General features: G+C 43.9%; 1 protein-coding gene across 3 annotated transcripts in view; it reads right to left on the bottom strand.

Moving 5' to 3' along the window:
* Nucleotides 1-9,666: 9,666 nt before the first annotated feature.
* Nucleotides 9,667-25,214, bottom strand: part of washc4 (WASH complex subunit 4) — a 105,774-nt gene continuing 90,226 nt past the window's right edge. For 2 of the 3 annotated variants that reach the window (XM_084335511.1, XM_084335512.1), the window contains 8 exons: nucleotides 23,852-23,960; nucleotides 21,484-21,550; nucleotides 20,906-20,992; nucleotides 19,437-19,584; nucleotides 17,720-17,816; nucleotides 14,251-14,447; nucleotides 13,779-13,875; nucleotides 9,667-11,515 (listed from right to left, as the gene is read on the bottom strand). In XM_084335511.1, coding sequence (XP_084191637.1) covers nucleotides 11,451-11,515; nucleotides 13,779-13,875; nucleotides 14,251-14,447; nucleotides 17,720-17,816; nucleotides 19,437-19,584; nucleotides 20,906-20,992; nucleotides 21,484-21,550; nucleotides 23,852-23,960 — 867 coding nt within the window. In that variant the 3' untranslated portion in view covers nucleotides 9,667-11,450. The remainder of the gene's footprint in view (nucleotides 11,516-13,778; nucleotides 13,876-14,250; nucleotides 14,448-17,719; nucleotides 17,817-19,436; nucleotides 19,585-20,905; nucleotides 20,993-21,483; nucleotides 21,551-23,851; nucleotides 23,961-25,214) is intronic. The other variant, XR_014620750.1, reaches the window with a different exon arrangement.

Raw genomic sequence — 25,214 nt, 5'->3', positions numbered from 1 at the left:
CAGTGCCTGAATAACATGCTAGACTGACAAATCCATATAATGACAAGGCAAAACCCATTTTCCATATGTCCCCATTTCTTACAAGGCAGAATTAAAACAAATTTGTCCAATACCTCTTATTTGAATGTTATACTTTCTATAATTTCCTTTTCACCCTGAGTGTCTAGAAGTCAAGACAAAAGAAATCCTCGACATATTATTAAATTTTTTAATAATTTTGTGGCACAAAATATGTATTTGGTTAGAGACCAGTACATGATCGTGGTGTCTTCATAGACTTAGATTAGAGACCAGTACATGATCGTGGTGTCTTCATAGACTTAGATTAGAGATTTTCTGAACACAAGGGGGCGCACTTATTTCAAACTAGGGTTGCAGAAAAGGGGAAATTTAGACTGACAGCCTGTAGGAGGAAAAGCGGCAGTTATAAAAAGGGGCGGGACTTAGAACGTTCTAACCCCGCTGCTAAACAGCGTATTATCACACCTAGTGAGGCAATCCCTAGATCACGACGTTTATCTGTTTGAAGCTGCGTGAACATCTTCACACAAAGGGATATTCAGTCGATCTTCCACTTATAATGTAAATTACCCTGGGTTCTTTTAATTGACTGTCGGCGAGGTGAGCAGCAGAGATGAGACACGGAGTCCGATGTGGCAGTTTACTCCGACCAGGCTGCAGAAACAAATGAGTGGGGGGGCATAAAATGTTCTCGGGGGGGGGGGGGGGGGGGGGGGGGGGGGGCACAATGGTTTTTCAACACAAGTTCCCTTTTATACGTTTCAGCTGGGACAACGGCACTGTGGCTTGCTTGGCGCTGCCCACGGTGCTGAACTAAACAGCAGAGAGGCAATTGAAAAATCTAATTTCTCTCTATCTTAAGAACATTCACTTATACAAAAACAGACTGAACGGATATATATAACAGACCTGCTGGGGCAGCGGACTGAGAGCAGGGGACACCAACAGGCTGGATAAGATGGTCAGGAAGGCCAGTGGCGTGGTTTGGGTGGAGCTGGACTCTAGCGAGGGTGGCGGAGAGGAGGAACTTTGCTAAGCTCCAGGCCATCAGGGAAAACCCCTCCCACCCACTATACACAGACTTGGCTGACAGGAGGAGCATGTTATAGGCTCACACTACCTAAATGCAGCACTGAACGGCACAGGAAGTCCTTCATTCTGACAGCCATCAGACTTTACAATGCATCACTGTGCCTCACTGCATCACTGAGCACAGAGTGACAGTTACCATCTTCCTGGACTCTTACTTTTTAAACAGCACTGTGCAATATTACACCTACTGTAGACTTCAGTATATTTTTACTGTATTTATTTACTGTATCTTTTATTCTATTTTTATTCTATTTCATTTTATTCTATTCTTAGGCCATTTGTTTTGTTATTCTTATTCGTGACTTGTTCTGTCTAAATGTTTAATGTTGAGTGATTTGCAGTGTAAAATTTCCCTCAGGATAATACATTTCTATTCTATTCTATTGTATATCTTTGAAAAGTCTCCATTTATTCAACACTTCTGAATTCACTGACAAACTGAACTGAACTGACCAAAATAAGGTGCATAAAAAAGCAAACAAGATTCCTCCACAGGCTACTCACCATCATTAGTAGAGCGGCAAGCGGCATTTGGGGACAGAGTGAAATCTTCTTAAAACACTGCCCCTCTCCACTCATTCCTGAACTTTTTTGTTAAGGCGAGACACTGCAGGTGAATAGTCAAATATACTTTTTTTGTTGATTTTGAGATTTTGTTATATTTTGCTTCCTAAACATGTCTTCTATGAAACTAGTGACAATAAAACGTCAATAACACACATTTAGTTGTTTATTTTACATCATTTTGCCTTATTGCATCCATAAATGTGCACATATTTAATGGGGAAGTGCCTCATTTGCATATATAAACATACATTTCAGAAAACTTGCAATATATTTTTTCTTAGTTTATATGTACATAACAAATTGGGAAAGTTTCATAGTGATATCTATTCAAATATCTTTTGCCTATTAGGGGGTACTACACTGTACTACACTGTTTGTAGCCTGTGTGTAGTTCTGTTCAGTTCAATAACATCATTATTATTATTCAGTTATCAGGCATGTGTTTAGGTTGTCTATTACTAATGGTTTGATTAGGTATTGTGTTTGTAAATATCTGTTTAAAAAAAAAAGTATGGCATTTTACAATACAGAACTTTGAAGGCGTTTTCCCGAAAATGAGTTTTAAGAGTTTTTCCTCATACTCTGAGCCAGAAATCTCCACTTCAGTAGCACTCGCATACACCAAACCTTCCAGTTCTATTCATATCTATGTTCTGAAGGTATTTACAGAAGGGTTTGTTGATATCGCATTCATACCCTGATTTATATCACATTTTATTCCTAAAAACATGGCGAAATATGGAATTTTACCATAACAATGGACTGAATGGAGTATTTTCTGATTTATGGAGTGATAAAAAGAGATATCCAAAATCCCCTCTGTAATAACCTTTGGCTCTAATATGTCAACAAAATGAAACTATAATTTTGAAAATGGCTTTATCCAATGTTCAGATTTCTGTCCTGGAATTATATGCAAATTAGTGCATATTTAAGTAGATCGTGCCTCATTTGCATATTTAAACATACAATTTCAGAAAACTTGTAATACAAAAAAGTCTTGTCTTAATATAAGTAATCAACTGGGGAAGTTTCATTGTGATATCTATTAGTTAATTTTTTTACCCTATTCACCTGCAGTGTCTCCCCTTAAGTCCTTCTCAAATGCCAACTGAATTAAATTGGCCTATGTCGATGAAGGCGATGTTCTGTAAAGACGTTCTGGGTAGAAAACGAATTCTCACAGAGTGCCGTGCTAGCTTCAGTAATGTTGTTGTTGACATCAGTGCCCACTAGGGCTGTCCCCGACTAAGGATTTGGATAGTCGACTTTGATTGAAAAAAAAAAAAAAAAAAATTTTTTTTTACCAGGGTGGGCACAGCTGACTCAGTGGGCGGGCCCGGCCCCCTAATGCCCACCCATGGCGCCGGGTCTGAGTTTACTGAACTCTCACAGGACGATAGATCACAATCTGGACCCCAGGCATGTACCTCCACGCAGGGAGAGCACAGTTGCACAGAAGCCCTGATGATACAGAAGTCAAATCATTTATACATTTGTCGTTGGACACACCTCTTTCTGGTTTGATGATTGATAGCTGTCACCGTCATCGTTGAGGACAAAGAGAATATGAGCGGGAATAGAAGATACGAGGGAGGGGGATTTCGGGGGATTTCAGTACGTGCTTCTTCGTAGGGGTGGGGGCCTGAGCTAATGAGCCATCTGGAGTCCCCCGTCGTGGGGGTTTGTGTCTGTGTGTATATGAGTGTGTATGTGTTTGAGCGTGTGCGATGCGAGACATAAGTTCATTGTATTAATTTAATCATTACTCTTTAAGTCCGTGCTCATCGTGACACTTGAGGCAGTTCATTGAGAGTTCGAAGCAATTATGCTTGTATGTAACTAGTTTACCGGTTTGACCCAGCACTTAGTCAAGGGTACTTTCGTGATTTTCATGACAGTTGGTGTGTATCTGTGTGTATGTGTTTGTAAGTGTGGGTGAGCGATGTGTGTGTGTGTGTGTGTGTGTACGTGAGTGTGTGTGCGTGTGCGCGTCGGAAGAGGAGGCTAGTAATGACTTCCAGATGTAGGGAGAGACAATGGTGCCCGTGTGGAGTGGAGGAGATGTGTGTGGTGTGTGTGAGGGAGGCCTAGGGCAATGTGTGTGTCTGTGACTATCTGTGTGTATGTGTTTGTAAGTGTGTATGAGTGTGCGTTGTGTGTGAGGGAGACATGTGTATGTGTGTGTGTGAGGCGCGTGTGTGTGTGTGTGAGAGGGGTTTGTGTGTGTATGTGTGTCCATCTATGTGTTAATGGGTGTGTGTGTGTGTGCGTGTGTGTCCATCTATGTGTGTGTGTGTTAATGGGTGTGTGTGTGCGTGTGTGTCCATCTATGTGTGTGTGTGTGGAAGGAGCCTACAGGGGTCAGCAGGTCAAGCCAAAATGCAGGAGAGAGGAGAGAGCAGCCACACACTCAGCGAGGGTGCCTTTAAATATAAGATATTAATTCTAGCACCTTACAAAAGGGTATGACAGCAGTTTGATGGTAAACACCCCTAACAGACACGAGTAGCGTGACAACTCCATCCCCTCAGACACCTAGTTAACAGGTCCCGCAGCCCCCGCCACTTCCTGGTGGAGGGGGTCTCAAATGGTCTCAACCGCTCCCCCTCCACCCACACACAGAAAAACAAGGATCACGTGATCTACTATGCTCGTACATTCTGTGAACACAAGAGGGGGCTCACATCATGTAGAAACACATAGGCTTCAGACTGACAGTCAACCATGGGGTAAGGACACCCAGCCCCTCCACACACACACATACACATATATTTTCTGAACACAAGGGGGTGCACTTATTTCACAACAGCCTCTAGGACGATAAGCGGAAGGGGCGTGGCTTACAAAGCGGAAGCCATCAATCAGAAAAAGGGGCGGGGCTTAGAAAGTGGAAGTCACTAATTAGAAAATGGGGTGTGGCTTAATGGTCATAAATCACTCAAATCTGTATGCCCATATATGGTCTGACAGAAGCTATATTTGACTTCTCTCTCTATCGTGGTGTCTTCATACTTATATTAGAGACCAGTACATGATCGTGGTGTCTTCATAGACTTAGATTAGAGACCAGTACATGATTATGGTGTCTTCATAGACTTAGATTAGAGACCAGTACACGATCATGGTGTCTTCAGACTTAGATTAGAGACCAGTACATGATCATGGTGTCTTCATAGACTTAGATTAGAGACCAGTACATGATCATGGTGTCTTCATAGATTTAGATTAGAGACCAGTACATGTTCCAGTCTACTGTCGTACTAATTTTAATATCTTAAAATTTAGGAAACATATAAACAAGCCTTATGCAACAATTGATATGCTTGAACCAATAATGATCCACAGCAGGGGATGCCACGCCCATTTGTGCATTTGTAGTGCCCCCTAGTGGCCAACTTGCATCTATTTATGCGCTTAGCCACGCATTTTTAAAGTTGATCGGTTAATATATTCAAAACTAAAAAAAGATATAAACAAGCCTTATGTAACTTTTAATAAGATTGATCCAGTAATGATCCACAGGGCGCTGGGTGCAGAATTGTTGAAAGGGGGGCATTGAGATGCTCAAAGGGGGCACTAGTTTATTTGATTTATTTATCATTGTCTCAATATCAGAACAACAACTTGACTGGAACCAGAGAGGAGCCGACATGCAGTGAAGCGCAATTACAATCCAAAATCCCACTTCAGAAACAGGGAAAAGAAAATGTAAACGTTTTGTAATGTTTAAGTTATACACACTTGGTTAGTAAAAAGTAAAATTTGTAAAAATCTGAATCAAGAAAAAAGATTTGATTGGGTCCCATTGTTAGAAGCCTTCATTTGACACACAACACTGACAGGCTTAATGGATCCAACAAACTGAGACAAATAGAAACTTTAATGGCTGAACAATTCATACCCATGATAAACAGAAAATAATCATACTCGAAAATGTTATTCAAAATGTTTGAGAACCACTGTACCTTGACTATTGGACGATTTAAGAATTTCTGTAGGTTTGATTGATTGAAAATTGTATTAACAGATTGCAGAATGGGTACAATACAGGGCAGCTCAATACACACAATTAAGGGGATGCAGACCAGAGAAAGACTTTCGTCTTGTTTACATCAGGGTACCCCAAGGAGGTGAGGACAACAGTCCTGCTAAAACCCTTTAACTGCCAGCAGCTTGTAATTCAGCAGTAATGACCATCAATGAAGAATAATAACAAGTTGTTTTAGTGTGTCTGGCAGTGACATGTCTTCTCCCCCCAATGTGATACATATCTAATATCTAAAGGAATGGAGTGAAATAATCTCAAGGCATAGTTTTATAGGAAAACATTAATTAGAAATGAACTGAAGATATTAAGTGCTAGGGCGGCTGAGTGGCGCAGTGGGCAAGGCGCTCGCCACTAACGCAGGAGATGCTGGTATCGAGCCCAGCTCTCGGTGTTGCTACCGGCTTGGCCGGCCGTCATACGAACACAATTGGCAGTGTTAGAGGGTGGAAAAGCCAGTGGGTGGGGATTGGACGTTGTGGACAGCAACTCCTACAGGTCGGTTTGGTGATGCCGGTGCGGCAGAAACAGGAAGTATCGGAGGCAGCGTAAGCCTCCCACGCGTTACTCCTCACCACTGAGAGTTCGAGCTGCTGCGGTGAAAAGATGCGACAGGCTGCCTCCTTGTGTACCGGGAGGGGACACGTGATGCAAGGCTTCTATCCTCACTACAACCGACCAGTGGGAGGCATAGTCTAGCAACGTTCAAGACAGGGGAGGGAAGAATTGGAAATACGAAATTGGGATGGGAGAAAAATAGAAAATGGGGAGAAAAAGTGGATAAAAAAAAAGATATTAAGTGCTGTGCAACATTTATTAATGGATCAAGTTGACATTATGATGAGTTGTTTCTATTGGACTAGATCTCCACACTCGTATACAGATCTCATGTTATGCCGTCATAACATGTAAAGCACAGGTCACTTAAAGGAACACGCCAACATTTTGGGAAATTAGCTTAGTCTTCTCCAGAGAGAAGCATTTCACTGTATGCCCTGGTATGTATGTGATGAATAAACTCTTGAATCTTGAGACAAGAAGATAAGATACCAGTTTCCTTTCTGTGCGTTCAGTAGAAAGATATCTGGCTGCACGTTAGCCTAGCTTAGCACAATGAAGTGGCCGGTTAGCCAAGAGGTGTTAGTTGGACAATGCCTAGGCTAACCGTCTGCTTCCGCTTCCATTCATTGTGCTAAGCTAGGCGAACATGCAGCCAGGTAGCTTTCTACTGAACGCACAGAGGAAACTGGTATCTATCTCCTTGTCTCTCTCCGGAGAAGATAAGCTAATTTCCCAAAATGTTGGTGTGTTCCTTTAAATAAAGGCATGTTAAGTTTTGCGAGAGAAAGAGTGCCTTGGTTTTATCTACATGATTTCATATACAAATATCAACAGACGTACCTTAATATAGAAATGTAGACAAAGTTACTGTATATAATGGTAACGGACAAAACCAAAAACATTAGTTATTAACGCACGCTGATAATGAATTACACAAATATGGCATTTAAAACAGAGATGTCTATGCGCTTAGAAAACATTCAACACGTCTCCTCTCAAATGACTGTAAAGACAAAAGCTGCCATGAAACAATCATTAACAATCACATGTTTAACATTCTGACAGGAGACACAGACAGAGAACATGGAAACACATTTTCTGTCCTTTAAAAAAAAAATCACGGCCAAGAAGAATAGAAGAAACAAACAAACAAAAAAGAAAAACAAGCAGAACTGTAACAATTCAATCCATGTCATTCATTCACCTAATTAGCCCAGTTTGCTGGAGAACATTGACATAGCAGAGGAATTTATCATAGAAATATAATCCTAGATGGGGCATGAAACCTATAGACAACATTCAGCCACTAGATGTCGCACTAGGGCACCAGCATGTCATTTATCCAATCAGGTGCATTCCACTTGGGGAAATGGGAAGTAGGGAGGGGATGCCTATTGCTTAATGACATGTCATGAGTGCTGCTTTTGCTTCCGCGTTTTCCCTGATTGGCTGCGCCATGGCCCGCGGCAGGCGCGGCAACCGCAGAGCAGAGCGGCAGAGCGAGCGGAGCGGCAGAGCGAGCGGAGCGGCAGAGCGCGAGCGGAATTAGGTAACCGCCACAGGAATCCGCCATGATTTTCATTCGGCGCTTCAGCTCACCTGGCATAGCAGCGGTCCTGCGGTCCTGCGGTTCGTTGTTGACGAGTTCGAATCCCATGAATTTTTTTTTTTTAACGTGATTTTTTTTTTAACGTGTATTCTTTCGCCGGTTAAGGTTAGGCATGGTTAAGGTTAAGGTTAAGGTTAGGCATTGTTTCGGAGTTGGTTAAGGTTAGAACGGTTAAGTTTAGGCGCTGTTAAGGAGCTGGTTAAGGTTAGAGTTTGTCAAAGAGAATGGCAATATTCTTTCTATGGTTAAGGTTAGGCATGGTTAAGGTTAGGCATTGTTTCGGAGTTGGTTAAGGTTAGAACGGTTAAGTTTAGGCGCTGTTAAGGAGCTGGTTAAGGTTAGAGTTTGTCTTAGAGACAGCCTATTTCCGCACTGCCGCTCTCCCGCGGTCACATGGTCAAATTGTCACATTCTTGCACTCATGACCTGTCATAAAGCAACACGCGGAGGGGATACATGCCTGCAACATGTAAACGACATTCATTTTGGAACTGCAAAAAAAACTGAATTAAATGATCAATAATATTTTTAGAGAAAGGCAATACTTTTATTGTGCACCTTTCTAAAAGCTCAGTGGATGATAAAAAAAAAGATCACTCTACATACAAATGTTATCTATAGCACCTTTAACTCATTCCCCGCCAACATACATATTAAAGCTGTGATATGTCAGTCAGCATTGCCTTGGCTCGGGCTGATCGCTATACTAACTCGTTTGGCTGAGTTAGGGGGAGGGGAGCCGTGGGTGGGTCCTGGGCGTTGTGGACAGCGACCCCTACAGTTCGGTCGGGGCACCTGCTCAGCAAGGGTAGGATCTGGAGAGAGGTAGTCGGCCCATGGGGACATTAACGTGTGTTGTCGGGCCCTATAAATAAATTTGATTTAGGTAGTGCGACCTTCCACACGTTACACTCTCCCGGTGAGAATCTGCGCGGCCAGGCTGGCTGCCGGCTGGCTGCACATGCGTCGGAGGAAAGCATGTGACAGTCTCCGGCCTCTAGGACCAACAGTAGGGGAAAGTGCGCAACAACCAGGAAGGGGTTGGGAATTGGCATAACGACTAACAGTGGGATGGGAGAAAAATCGGAAAAAGACGGAGAGGGGGAAAGATAATAAAAAAAAAAAAAAAAAAAAAAGCTGTGATATGTAGCGAGCATAGCTTAACATATTATAGCTGTGATATGTAGCTAGCATAGCTTAACAACCCAGTCAGAATTGACCGGCATTTAGCTAGTGTTCGTTTCAAGGCCTGATCCTTAGGGTGCTATTCTTCTGGACTAGCCGTCTATCAGGACAGTCTGCCAGTTCTTTTTTTTTTTTGGTCTTTTTCCCCCTCCATTTTTCCGCCGATTTTCTCCCATCCCAATGTTAGTCGTATGCCAATTCCCAGTCCCTTCCTGGTCGCTGCGCACTTACCCCCCACAGTCAGATCATCTGGGAGAGTGGAGGCTACCACGTGCTTCCTCCGACACACGTCCAGCCAATCACCGCTTCTTTTCACCTGGCAGCGCGGATTCTCATTGAGAGGGCGTAGCGTGTGGGAGGACCACACTATCCCCCTCACGTCCAATCCGCGCTTAGCAGGCGCCCCGACCGAACTGTAGGAGTCGCTGTTTACAACGACCCGGACCCACCCCGCCAGCTTCTCCCACCCTCTGATACAGCCAATTGTATCAGTGCAGACGGCCAGCCAAGCTGGTGACAACCCCGGAGCTGTGAGCTGGATTCGAACAGGCAAATCCAGCTCAGCTCCGGGGCTGGTGACGAACGCAATCTCCGCTCGGCCACCTAACCGCCTGCCAGTCTGCCAGTTCTGCCTCACAATGCCTCCACTGCTGCGCCCCATAGACGGAGCGTTAGTCACTGCTCAGCTAGAACAGTGTTTCAGTGCTAGTCTGTCTGTCTTTTAGTCCCAGTTAATCATCTGCCCTTTATTCATTTGCTTATCTTTTTTGTACACGTGATCTCAAGAAGGTGATGAATGAGCTCAGTGGCAATTTTTCATGTCTGGTAAATTTTAGCATGGTGCTATTCACCGTCAAAGAAAAACAAATTGATATTCTCCTTTGGTTCATTATAATTTACTCAAGCCTAGTAACAGACACAACATTTCTGACACTGGGAATACATTCCCCGAGATCCATAGATGTCCCTAGATACCAAGAACATGCAAATAACCTTGTAGAAGTGGAGGAATCTTCCATTTACTTAGGTATGTATTTTTAGGGGAATTTTCTGTAAATATGGCTAGGGTCTAACACCGGTTCCTGACAGGCAGCGAGCGAGCAAACTGGAGACGAAATCGCGCGCGACACTGTCCTGATATGAGGCGGCGCGTGTCCGAGTGTGTCTGTGTGTGTGTGTTACCTGGAAGCACACGGGGGCAAAGCAGCCTGCGATTCTTGACCAATAAAAAGTGTTTAGGGGCGGGACTCGGCCGCGTAATCGCTCAACTAGAGACACAGCGAGCTAATATTTGAGGGGGGAACGACATCGCCGCTCAGTTCGCTGTCGCTCGCGGCAGGTCAGGATAGTCTGATTGAAACTAATACATTTTAATCACTTTCGCAATCACGCTCGCTCGCGTCGCTCTATGTCAGGAAGGGGTGTAAGAGGTTAATTTACTGACAACATGGTCCACTGCAATCAGCCGGTAGGGACCTGTTGTAGTGTATTTGTATATAAACGTTTCACCGCGACAATACAGAAGGTTAACCCTTTCACTGCCACACGACAAAGGGTTAACCCTTCTGTAGTGTGGTAGTAAAGGGTTAACCTTCCTTTAACCTGTAGGTTCAACTTAAGGCCAGGTATTTTGTTTGCACCATAAACCTCTCCTCTTGGAGCCAGGAGTTTGTCTAGAAAAGAACAAAGAAACTGAAATTAACATTATGACAGCTGGGGGCTGTATCTCACAGGTATAAAGGGAATGGTCAGAACATTTGACAGGAGACAAAACTCAAAAGAAGAGAGAGAGGTTCCACGTTTTGGCCTGTTGTGTATACATCAATAAAGTTGTTGAAATGCACCAACGCAGTCCCGACAGTTTTTCTCTCTCATATTTTTCTTCAAAAAGATATTCTACACTGTCTAGGTACCCGTCTAGGGACCCGTCTAGAGATCAGTCTAGGGACCCGTCTAGAGACCTGTCTAGGGACCCGTCTAGAGACCCGTCTAGGGACCCGTCTAGAGACCCGTCTAGAGACCCGTCTAGGGCACTACAGAGTGAAGACTAAGCAACTGGAACCGTTCCGTTTCATTCAGGACACTGATGTTACAAAGAGCTGCTCCCAGGGTAGTTTTTCTCTCAACGTTTACTGGTTCAGGGCACAGAGCTGAAGCTCTGGTCCACTGGAGTCAGACTACGGGTCAGAGGGTTAGCAGTAGGGTTACTGGGGGTGGAGCCATCGGAAGGTCAGAGGTCAGTGGGCAGCAGGGTTGTTGGGGTGGAGCCATCAGAAGGTCAGAGGTCAGTGGGCAGCAGGGCTGGTGATGGTGGAGCCACCTGAGGGTCAGGTGGCAGCAGGGTTGGAGACATCTGAAGGTCAAAGGTCAGTGGGCAGCAGGGTCGGTGGGGGTGCAGCCATCTGAAGAAGCTCCCTTCTTAGCTGCCACTTCTGGAGAAAGAAAACAACCGATGATGAAATACCTTTATTTACACAGAACATTAGCTGAACATCCTGCTATTCTCTCACACAGTTACACACACTGTACAGGTCTAGAGTTACACACACTGTACAGGCCTAGAGTTAAGGCCTCTACATGCTACAGCAACTTCAAAGCAACTGCAACACAACATCAGCGCGATTTCAACGCGGTTGTTGCAGAGGGTCTTGTAGACGGTGTTGCGAGGATGTTGCGTACATGTCCCCAAAATCTAATCTAAACAACCGTTGCGTTGATATTGCGTAGCAGTGATTGGTTGGTAGTGAATGGGGGCGGGGCTGTCATAGAATAATATTGGTCCCGCAGAGTATACCATCCTCCATTGTTGTAGCCAGCCAGCGTTGATGCTAAATAATTAGCATCACATAGCTGGCCTTTTTCTGAAAACCCAAGCACATATTGTTCCATAGCATAAGCCTTCAGTTGATCATGACAAATCCTCTCTTACCTTGACGATTAAAAAGCCTCCATAATTTAGTAAATAAAGCTGTAGCCAGCCAGCTAGCATTGATGTTATTCAAAATGCTATCCACATTAGCTACATAGCTAACCAACTAAATACAATGGTATCCTGAGGTAACGTTAAATACAACGTTTGCTAGTCGAAATGACTGGACACACACAGGGACAAGTTAAACATCAATCAATTAATTTATTCCAACAGGTAGTTTGAGCTGCATGTGAGCCGAGGTCTTTCTCTCCTCTCCATTGGAAACTAATGACGTTACGTTAGCTCGAAAAAGCACAGAACCGGCCGACAAAAGTTAAGCTGCTAGCAACAGACACTATAATACTTCCGGTCGGGGGATTTCAAAATAAAAGAGCGACGTCTAAAAGCACCGGAAATACGTTTATTTTGTACATTATCTAACATTAACATGAACCTAAACTAACTTTAGATTAGTTTAGGTTCGTGTTAACGTTAGGTTCGTGTTAACGTTAGATAATGTACAAAATAAACGTATTTACAGTGCTTTTAGACGTCGCTCTTTTATTTTGAAACCCCCCGACCTGAAGTATAAATGATGCTTATTTTTCTGCTTGTTATCAATGGGTTGGTTGAGAAGGGAAGTTTCATCTATCTAGGGAACCTAGCTACACCCGGGGTACAATGTTGCATAGGCTGCTCGTCGACGTTGCAGAAGCATAAAGGCAGAGTGTCTGCAACACTGTTGCTTTGTCGATGTTGTGTTGCAGTTGCTTTGCAGTTTCTGTAGCATGCAGAGGCCTTTACACACACTGTACTCACACCAATGATCTGTACAGGCCTAGAGTTACACACTGTACAGACCTAGAGTTACACACTGTACAGACCTAGAGTTACACACACTACTCAAACCAATGATCTGTACAGGCCTAGAGTTACACACACTGTACTCACACCAATGATCTGTACAGGCCTAGAGTTACACACACTGTACAGGCCTAGAGTTACACACACTGTACAGACCTAGAGTTACACACACTGTACAGGCCTAGAGTTACACACACTGTACTCACACTAAGGATCTGTACAGTCCTAGAGTTGGCAAATGAGCAGCACCCCTGAAGCAGTTGGGGCTTAAACACGTCAACATTATGGGAAATGCGCTTACAGTCTTCTCCAGAGTCAGACAAGATAGATACCAATTTCCTCTCTGTGCGTTCAGCGTGCTGTGGTTGGATGTAGGTCAGTCTAGCTGTGGTTGGATGTAGGTCAGTCTAGCTGTGGTTGGATGTGACCTGGTCAGTCTAGCTGTGGTTGGATGTAGATCAGTCTAGCTGTGGTTGGATGTAGGTCAGTCTAGCTGTGGTTGGATGTAGGTCAGTCTAGCTGTGGTTGGATGCAGGTCAGTCTAGCTGTGGTTGGATGCAGGTCAGTCTAGCTGTGGTTGGATGTAACCTGGTTAGTCTAGCTGTGGTTGGATGTAAGTCAGTCTAGCTGTGGTTGGATGTAACCTGGTTAGTCTAGCTGTGGTTGGATGTAAGTCAGTCTAGCTGTGGTTGGATGTGACCTGGTCAGCTTGGAGTCAGATATTGATGGAAGCTACACAGTCTTGACCGTGCGTTGGTCATTTATTTTCACGTTTTTCAGGTAAACATTTGAAAACAAAGGGAAGTTGTCTCGTCTCGTCGCTCGCGATGCAAATACTGTGGCCCAGTTGTGAAGAATGAGTGACACTACAACAACAGAGTCTCATACAGAAGTCCAGCTCTACTCCTTCAGTCCTTCACCTCTGTCCTTCCTCTCCTGCGTCTCCTCTGCGGCCGTCTTGTCCGCTCTGAAGAAGATACGAGCGCTGCTCAGGGAGAAGTGTAGAAGCTCAAACTCCTGGTGGAGAAGAACGAGAGGTCAGAGGTCAACCTTCATCCCTGTAGTGGAGAAGCCCTGTCCGATATTGTGATGGTCATGTGATCAGTGACGGAGGCAATTTCCACCCTACATTGTGGGGAGCACTTTGAGTGTCTAGAAAAGCGCTATATAAATGTAATGATCATTCATTCATTCATTCATATGTGATATTGTGGTGGGTCTGTCTGATATTGTGGTGGGTCTTTGTGATGTTGTGGTGGGTCTGTGTGATGTTGTGGTGGGTCTGTGTGATGTTGTGGTGGGTCCGTCTGATATTGTGGTGGGTCTTTGTGATATTGTGGTGGGTTCTTGTGATGTTGTGGTGGGTCTGTGTGATGTTGTGGTGGGCCGTACCTGCAGGTAGATGTCCAGCCTCTTCTGGGTGAGGTTCATGGTCTGGAGCAGCTTCTCGTCCTGATTGGTTGTCTGGACGTTCTGCTCCTTGGCCACGGCGCTCATCTCCTTCAGGTATTTGTCTCTGACGGCCTGGAACCAGTGGAGGGAGTCAAACTCCAGGTACTGATCCAGGAGCTTCAGGATGTAGGCCACGCCTGGAGGACAGGGGGGAGAGGAGACAGGGCGCTTACAGGGACATCTACCAACACACTGCTCTTCTCTCTCTTTCTAACACACACACACACACACACACACACACACACACACACACACACACACACACACACACACACACACACACACACACACACACACACACACACACACACACACACACACACACACACACACACACACACACACACACACACACACACACACACACACACACACACACACACACACACACACACACACACACACACACACCTCATTATGTCATTATCCAGATATCTCTGTGCATCATATCTATAGTTCATATTATGTAGGTGATGTCCATGGTCGACTTGTCTTGTCTACACTCCTGTATACTGTCGTGGAATATTGAATTAATATATGCTTACTATGGCACACCTAAAACCACATTGACCTTTTGACACGACACTACTAGACTGTCTGTGCTCATGTTTAAACCATATATCTTTTGAACAAGCCATTTCCCTGCGAAACTGCCCTTTTAGGTTTCTCATGCAACAAATGCAACTGTACATTTTCACTTCCTGAAACCACATCTAGAACACACATACATACACACGCACACACATGCACGTGTAAGCATACACACACACACACACACACACACACCTTCACTTCCTGAAATCACGTATAAGCACACACACACCCACATCTCGCCACATGCACGCACATACACACACATGCATGTAAAATGCACACGCACATTTAAGCACACACACATCTCCTGTCCAAACAGCAGGTTGGCACAAGAGGCTGGAGGCGGAACTCTTGAGAACTGGATAAATACTCATGTAACAGACTGTATCTTCACACTCTCTGACATTGCACTCTGTTGTTCTGTTAAATTGTGTCCGGCCGTAATAAAGACGAACAAACGTATCTTGCTTTCCAGTTTACTCTTTATTTCAACAGCTCCATCGTGTTCATCATTTACATTCCCCTACAATACATATTATGTTAGCTCAGCATAAGATATCTAGACTATAGGGCCATGTGCTATAACCTATATGTCTCTCCATGTCATTCTGTCAGTAAACTCAAAGCCTACCTGTACTCTAGACTACTGTGCACTCACCTGTACCATAGAATACACTATGCAGACTCACCTGTGACAAAATGGCATCCAATGTAATAAAAAAAAGTCAACCAACGAACTCGATTCTTGTACCGGATCTCCTCACTGGTAAACAAGAATACCCTGAAGACTGGCAGGAGCACTCATTCAAGGGTACTACGACTATGCTTGCACCTCATGGTACCAAAGCACCTCAAAGGCGCTAAAAACAAAATTACAAACATCTCAAAACAAACTGGTCAGACTACTGCTTGACCTTACTCCTAGAACCCACCTCACCCCTGCCCACTTCGACAACCTAGGATGGCTTAGAGTAGACGACAGAGTACAGCAACTTGCAATGGGCCTGGTCTACAAGATACACTACACGACCAAGGTACCCATGTACATGTCAAAATACTTCCCAAAGGTCAGTGAATACCACGATCACAACACCAGAGGGAGCTCCACAAATCATGTTAAACCCAGATTCGGCTCAAACAAGGGACTAAACACGTTTAGCAATTATGCCACATCAATGTGGAACGCCCTACCCAAAGCTGTAAAGGAATGTGAATCACTACCCACTTTCAAAACCACTCTCAAAGAACACCTACGGGAGACTGCAATTCGAAACTGGCCCCTGTAAATGTCCTAACACAACCCCCTCCAATGTACAGTAAATTACCAAGTATGGTTGTCAATATTCCAATGTACAGTTTTGCTTGTACAGTTGTACAGTGTCCCCCACCCACCCATCCCCCCCTACCCAACCTCCCCCCCACCTCCAATGTACAGTCCCCCCCACCCCCCCAACCTCCTCCAATGTACAGTTTCTACGTCAAATGTATATACTCTCTTTTCTGGACTCTTTTCGTATCACAAACAGTACTGTATTTGCAAATCTGGTATGTCATAAATGTATAGATGTAGCAGTACTGTCTATCTGTATGTCATGTATGTCATATATGTTATGATGAATTGAAAATGGGGGACCCTGATGTAAACAAGACAAAAGTCTTTCTCTGGTCTGCATCCCCTTAACAATTGTATGTATTGAGCTGTACTGTACTGTACCCATTCTGCAATCTGTTAATATAGTTTTCAATCAATCAATCAATCAACCTGTACCATAGAATACACTATGCAGACTAACCTGTACTCTAGAATACACTATGCACTCACCTGTACTCTAGACTACACTATGCAGACTCACCTGTACTCTAGACTACACTGTGCACTCACCTGTACCATAGAATACACTATGCAGACTGACCTGTACTCTAGAATACACTATGCACTCACCTGTACTCTAGACTACACTATGCAGACTCACCTGTACTCTAGACTACACTGTGCACTCACCTGTACCATAGAATACACTATGCAGACTCACCTGTACCAGATGATTAAAAAAATAAATAAAAATCTTTTAATCTTTTTTTTTTTTATGCAGTCAGGTCACTGAACTTATAAGCAGGCCAGGCCAGTGTTTCTAGATGCAGCAGCGCAATAGTTAGATAACCTAGGTGGGGAACAACCAGGAGATCACTGCAACTCACACAAGTTGGAGAACTATCTCTCTCTCTCTCTTGCTCTCACACACACACAAAGGGAGCCGCATGTAATTGGTGGAGGCGGGACCCTTACAAAAAACTGTTGTTGCTAATCATTGACACATGCTAGCCTGTAATAATCCCCCCCAGAAAAATCTACTTTGCATTTGATATATTGCATTTTTTTAACAATAATTTGTGATGCCATTACAAACACTGGCATTTAAAGGGTACAAATAAAAAAATTCCTGCACCAGAATGCAGGAAGTGAAGTCTTTGTAATAAAATGTCCTGGTGGGGGACCCCCAGACCCCCCCCCCTTAAAAAGTGGCCTGACTGGGGCTATATTTTGCACTATATTTCCTGGCCTGAATGATTTCCCCAGTCCGGCCCTGGTTAAAAGCCTCCAATGCTTATTAGTGTGTGTGCGTTTGAACGTTTGCATGTTTCAACCATACATTTCCATTTATAAAAAAAAAAATAAAATAAAAATGATAATTCTAATTTATTTTTTAATGTCTTACCTCTTATAATAGTGGGGGTCGCGGCTCTTTGACACCGTTATTTGGGGGTCGCGGCCTGAAAAGTTTGGGAACCCCTGGACTACACTATGCAGACTCACCCATGGCAAAGCCATCGTCTGTGAAGGCTGCTCCTCCTTTGTTCTTCTTGTTGAGTTTCTCTTTACAGCCGATGGAGTGTTCCACAAAGTTCACCGTCTGACAGAGAGGTTTACAGAGTATTAAACAGTGTATTGCAGTAGAGAGGTTTACAGAGTATTAAACAGTGTATTACAGTAGAGAGGTTTACAGAGTATTAAACAGTGTATTACAGTGGAGTGAGGTTTACAGAGTATTAAACAGTGTATTAGAGAGTGAGGTCTATAGAGTATTAAACAGTGTATTACAGAGTGAGGTGTACAGAGTATTAAACAGTGTATTACAGAGTGAGGTCTACAGAGTATTAAACAGTGTATTACAGAGTGAGGTGTACAGAGTATTAAACAGTGTATTACAGTGGAGAGTGAGGTGTACAGAGTATTAAACAGTGTATTACAGAGTGAGGTCTACAGAGTATTAAACAGTGTATTACAGTGTGAGGTGTACAGAGTATTAAACAGTGTATTACAGAGTGAGGTGTACAGAGTATTAAACAGTATTACAGAGTGAGGTGTACAGAGTATTAAACAGTGTATTACAGTGGAGAGTGAGGTCTACAGAGTATTAAACAGTGTATTACAGTGGAGAGTGAGGTGTACAGAGTATTAAACAGTGTATTACAGTGGAGAGTGAGGTGTACAGAGTATTAAACAGTGTATTACAGTGGAGAGTGAGGTGTACAGAGTATTAAACAGTGTATTACAGAGTGAGGTGTACAGAGTATTAAACAGTATTACAGAGTGAGGTGTACAGAGTATTAAACAGTGTATTACAGAGTATTAAGTTATTTTAACTTTGCCATTTTCATTTGAGTCTGTTATTCTTTTCACCAGGCCTCAGTTATCTCTGTAGTAGTTCAGGGTGTCCGTTAGGGGTGTAAAGGTACACATATCCGTACCGAACCGTTTCAGCACTGGACCTAAGGTTCAGTACGGCTGTGTACCGAACTAATACAATGGTACGTTAACCACTAACGAACACACATGCAGAACTTTCTTTTCCGTGCAGAATTGAATTCAAAACTCGATTATTAATTTCAATATAAAATATTCGTTGACAGCCATACAAGTACAATTAGTTACTGCACACTACATCACCCCTGAGTGGAACATGGAAAGCCAAACTTTCCCCCACTGTACCGAAAACCCATACCGAACCGTGACTTCAAAACCGAGGTACGTACCGAACCGTGTTTTTTGTGTACCGTTACACCCCTAGTGTCCGTGGTAACACTTCAGTGAACCTACGAATGGACTTCTTTTGGGAAGATGAAGGTCAAATGTAGGAACTTATTTCTTTTAATACAATATCACAATAGCCTAATATCACAATAGGGAGGACAAATAACAGACTAATGATATTCAAAATGTCACTTTAAATATTCAAGCTAAATGTTGTCTCGTATTATGGGGCTTTATAAACTCATCTGTTTTACTCAAACATTAATTAACGTCCGTCCGTCTGTACTCACACTCGGCGGGTGTATTACTGAGGACCCAGGGGAGTGCAGTGTTGAGTGTGAAGTCTAGCGGATGAGCGGTTCTCTACAACACTGCAAGCAGCACTTCTGGGGGGCCAAGCCATCTCGCGTGATAGGAGGGGGGGGTACTCGCCAAAATAAACGATAAGAAATGAGTCTGTGTGGACAGCGTCGTGCGTGCGAGGCAGCGGCAGACTGACCAGAGGGGGGACGATCATGTAGAAGTTCCTCAGGTGCATGTTCTTCACGCTGCGGAACTCTGGAGCGAACACTCCGACAAGCATCTTGAAGTATTCCGTCCCCTCAGCAGAGTTACTGGTCAGGTCCTCCAGCACCGCGTCTAGAACACTAGAGTAGACACAGCATTTTTATTTTTTAATGTTCTGGCAACATATTTTGGCTAAATATGCCTCGTGTATTGATAACATAGTGCTGTAATAAAATGTTCTAATAAATATGCATGATCAAGTTCAACAACGTGTGCTTTTATTTTGATATTCCTTATTTCCACATTGAAATTACGTGATACATTCAGGCCCCATTTAGACGGAAACGCTAGCAGGTGAATCCGCAAAAATATTTTTTCGGATGTGCCTTTCGTTTATACGGAAACAGCGTTTTTACGGGGTGAAACCGTAAAAAAGTGAGACCACCTTCCAGGGTGGAATTCCTAGAAACGCTAAACCTTTGCGCTCTCATCTAAACTGTCAAACCGCATAAAACGATGACGAAAGGGTTGTCAAGGCTTTCGTTGCATGTACTGCTTACATCACAGGCATGCGCCAGTAGCCTAGAAGCATAAACAAAGCATGTCTGATTCTATCCATGGCGATCACCTGAAGGCTACATTGGCAGTACTTTTAAATACACAAGAATCTGTCCCGCGGCGTGTCTGTGAGTGACTCTGCTTTGGTCCAATCACATTCCCCACCCACAGTCTGCGAATCAGAGGCAGAGTAGGGCGGGTCTTCACAGCACGTCATGTGACATATGCGCCAATCGTGTGACAGCGGGGCTCCGTTGTCTCGAGTTGTTACAGCCTCGTCTGCACGGAGAATTCCATCCCAAAACGCTGGCCAAAACGCAAAATTAAAAGTGAAACCGTAAGACGACTTTTGCGGTTTCTGTTCAGACTCTCTCCATCTAAACGTAGCCTAAGTTAACACTAGTAGACACACAGCATTCAGTCTAGAACACTAGTAGACACAGCATTCAGTCTAGAACACTAGTAGACACGGCATTCAGTCTAGAACAATAGTAGACAGACTTCAGTCTAGAACACTAGTAGACACAGCATTCAGTCTAGAACACTAGTAGACAGCATTCAGTCTAGAACACTAGTAGACAGCATTCAGTCTAGAACACTAGTAGACACAGCATTCAGTCTAGAACACTAGTAGACACACAGCATTCAGTCTAGAACACTAGTAGACACACAGCATTCAGTCTAGAACACTAGTAGACACAGCATTGAGTCTAGATTAGAACACTAGTAGATATCAGGCAGACACTGGGTTAAAACAGGATCCCACCACCACACTTACCAGGCCGGGTACAAGAAGAAACCAATTCACAACCCAGTGTACAATAAAAAAAAAACAACACAAAAGTCATCAATGTGAAAATCAGGTGTTTCTTTTAGGTAGGTACGGTATCAGAGGTTACCTACCCGGCTGCTCTCTGGGTCTCCTCCGACAGACCCTCCTCCTTCACAAGCTCCTCAAAGTTCACAATGTCCTCCAGGTCTGGAACAAACCTGTTCACACCACAGAGACCAACGCACACTGGTTAGACAGACCAGTACAACTGGGCAGCTCCGAGTGGTCAACAGTGTCAGACTGTGGTTGTACTGGGCAGCTCCTAGCGGTCAACAGTGTCAGACTGTGGTTGTACTGGGCAGCTCCTAGTGGTCAACAGTGTCATTCTGTGGTTGTGCTGGGCAGCTCCTAGTGGTCAACAGTGTCAGACTGTGGTTGTACTGGGCAGCTCCTAGCGGTCAACAGGGTCAGACTGTGGTTGGACTGGGCAGCTCCTAGTGGTCAACAGGGTCAGACTGTGGTTGTACTGGGCAGCGCCTAGCAGTCAACAGTGTCAGACTGTGGTTGGACTGGGCAGCTCCTAGTGGTCAACAGGGTTAGACTGTGGTTGTACTGGGCAGCTCCTAGCGGTCAACAGTGTCAGACTGTGGTTGTAGAGTGTGAAGCTCAGAGACCCACCCTGGATAAAAAGATTAAACCTCTCCTGTACCTGATGGCGCTGCTGCAGCAGTGAAGGCCTCCAGAGCGGATCATCCTGACGTAGCCCATAGCGTTACCTGTCAGGAGGACACCACACTGCTGTTAGATTAGGTTATGGATAGTCTCGAGTAGCCAGACATCTCTCAACACTATGTTAGCACTGTGTCAGCACCAGAGAGAGGTCTGGCTGAACCTATTATCGTTCTGGGCTCTGGCTTGTTTTGTAATTATTTAAACCAATCACAATCATCCTGGGCGGCGCTAAGCCCAGGATGCAGCGACGGTGTCCTTGTAAAATAGTGACACAGATAGCAGGAGAGGAGGAGAATACCCACTGAAATAGTCGGCAGCTAATGGCAGCTTAGAGCCACAGTCTATATCCTGTGATGATAAGGATGTCTAGTGCAGGGGTTCCCAAAGTTTTCTGGCTGCGACCCCCGAAATAATGGTGTCAGAGAGCCGTGACCCCCACTATTATAGGAGGTAAAAAAAAAAATGTATAATTATTATTATTTTTTTTATAAATAGAAATGTATGGTTGAAACATGCAAACGCTCAAACGCACACACACACTAATAAGCATTGGAGGCTTTTAACCAGGGCTGGACTGGGGAAATCATTCAGGCCAGGAAATATAGTGCGAAATATAGCCCCAGTCAGGCCACTTTTTAAGCGGGGGGTCTGGGGGTCCCCCACCAGGAAATTCTTTGTTACAAAGACTTAATTTCCTGCATTTGGGTGCAGGCATTTTTTATTTGTACCCTTTAAATGCCAGTGTTTGTGATGGCATCACAAATTATTGTTAAAAAACAGGCTAGCATATATGATTATGATTAGCAACAATGGATTTTCTGTTTTTTTGTAATGTCAAATTGAAAATAATACAATCTTTTATTCAACTTCAGCCCTGATCATAGGGCTGGGCGATATGACCAAAAACGTTATCGCGATAAAATTATAAAATAATTTTCATATAATTCGATATCGATAATTATCGTCGATATAATGTCTGTCAAGTTTAATTAACTTCTAATATGCTGCTGCGAATGTCTCAAGTCGAGTTGATGTCGTCATCAGTCCTCGCACGTTAGCAGTTATAGCCGACAAGCGGAGTATCTCATGACAATAAATATGACACTAAAATACTCTCTTCCGCCACAATATATTGAAACGACGTCCACTCCCACACTACTATAAACGTGGCCTCAGAATTCAAAACACACATACTCGGCACGTAAATATATAAAACAGTGCCGTGCAAGCTAGTTAACCTAGCCAGCCTGTTGCTTCTACGCGGTGTATTCCATGACAATGTGCTAAATATCACACTAAAATACTCTCTTCCACCACAATATATTGAAACGACTTCCACTGTATACCCCCACTACTATAAACGTGGCCTCAGAATTCACCACACACACATACTCGGCACGTAAATATATAAAACAACGCCGTGCAAGCTAATTAGCCTAGCAAGCCTTGTTGTTGAGTGAGTCCTACCGCTCTGGGTCTCCTTCCGGGTCTCCGTCGATCTCGGCCATCTCCTTCACTGATTGGTTGTTAGCTGTTGTGCGTAGCACGTCATCACGTAAGGTTGGTTGTTGTTAGTGAGTGTGCTGAGCCGAGGCTGAACGGAGCCAAGCTTGGAAAATCGATATATCGAAACTTTGCGACCACGTTTCATGTTTATTTCGAGGAAATAAATTATCGCGATAGTTATCGTTATCGTTTTATCGCCCAGCCCTACCTGATCATAACACTACATATTCATTTTATAATTCTAACCCTTTAAATGCCAGTGTGTGTGATGAGATATATTTGCAATATATCAAATGCAAAGTAGATTTTTCTGGGGGGGATTATTACAGGCTAGCATGTGTCAGCATGTGATTAGCAACAACACTGATTTTGATGGATTTTTTGTTTTTTGTAAGGGTCCCACCTCCACCAATCACATGCGGCTCCCTTTGTGTGTGTGTGTGTGTGAGCAAGAGAGAGAGAGAGAGATAGTTCTCCAACTTGTGTGAGTTGCAGTGATCTCCTGGTTGTTCCCCACCTAGGTTATCCAACTATTGCGCCGCTGCAACTAGAAATACTGGCCTGGCCTGCTTCTAAGTTCAGTGGCCTGACTGCATAAAAAAAAAAGAATTATAATAATAATAATTTATTTGGATTCTTTTTATTTTTTGGGAACCACTGGTCTAGTGGATTACACTAGATCACATCACAAGATCACATCATCACTAGATCACATCACTAGATCAAACCGAAGGACAAATGTAGAAACCTTCTCCCAAAATATTACATGTTTCTGTTGAAGATAAATAACAGCCTAACATTATAATCGTGAAGGTTTTCCTTTAACAAAAACGTCTCACCGATCTGGCTGATGAGTTGTCTGAACTGGTCGAGGTAACTCTGTCCGTCAGGTGTGATTCCCAGCTTCCTGATGCCACGGTTAAACTTCTCCGCCCGCTCAAATGGGTACTGGAGCATAGACAAACAAAACCAGAGATTTCTATCAGGCTGGCTCACTGTAGCATAGACAAACACAGATTACTATCAGGCTGGCTCACTGGACCATAGACAAACAAAACCATAGATTACTATCAGGCTGGCTCACTGGACTAATAGTTTAGTTCATTGATCTAGTAATATTTGATGTCAATATCTTATGTATCTGAGCACCCATTGTCTCCCCACGATGCAGGCTGTAGGACCGTGGCTCTGTGTCTCCCTCCACACACACACTCACACACATATAGCTCACACACACACTTAGGTCGCTTTCACACAGGGGCTGTTTGGTCCGGACTTTCGGACCAGAATTCGATAGTCCGATAGCTTCATCGAACCAAACGTAGGAAGTCACCTGATAAACCATCTTGGGTATATTATTACCGCGGCGCGCATTCACTGCAAAACAAGCACACTGCATCTATCTATCTATCTATCTACTGTGCATCTTGGGGTAGAACAAGGAAGAAAAAAAACACAGCCGTTATTATTATTAATATTACCGCGGTGCGCATTCACTGCAAAACAAGCACACTGTGTAAACATGTCTCGTGGACAGACTTGGGGGGCTGAAGACCAAATAAAACAGCTGCTTGTGGGGAATGTGGGCACTCACAAAAACAACGAGGTGTACAAGTTGTTTAGCGAGAGGATGGTGGTAATGTGCTTCAATAGAACAATGGATCAATGCCATGTCAAAACTCGGCTCCGCTGATCTGGAGGGCTCCGCAGTCCACACACAGACACACACACACACGCGCGCACGCGCGCACACACGGGCTTGCAGCCACACACACATTTCCACTGTCCAATAGACAAGCGCCCTTTTCGACCGCGTGACATTGTTCAGAAGGTCTCGGTCCGCCTCACAGATATCTGTGTGAACGCAGGCGAACCAAATGAAGAATGCAACAATGTTGCAACTTCACCCCCAGAACCGCACCGAGTCCACCAAAACTATATGTGAAAGCGACCTTACACACACATAGAGCTGCCGCGGTATTGATGTTTTCCTTACCGCACAAATTTGCGAAATATTTCCTACCGCCGCGGTTATTACCACATGCACAAAAAATGTAAAAAAAATAGTTTTAATGCATTTTTTTTTCTTAGTAGTAGTCTACTCCTTATAGCAGTGGTTCCCAAAGTCGGGGTCGCGAGATGATTTAAAAAAAAAAAAAAAAAAAAAAATATCTTTTTTGTCAGGCCACTGAACTTAGAAGC

The sequence above is a fragment of the Notolepis coatsorum genome, assembly GCF_963971535.1.
Source record: "Notolepis coatsorum genome assembly, chromosome: 18".
NCBI classification, from domain to species: Eukaryota; Metazoa; Chordata; class Actinopteri; order Aulopiformes; family Paralepididae; genus Notolepis; species Notolepis coatsorum.
The sequence above is the reverse complement of the archived record's forward strand: the minus strand, read 5'-3'. Positions and strand labels throughout refer to the sequence as shown.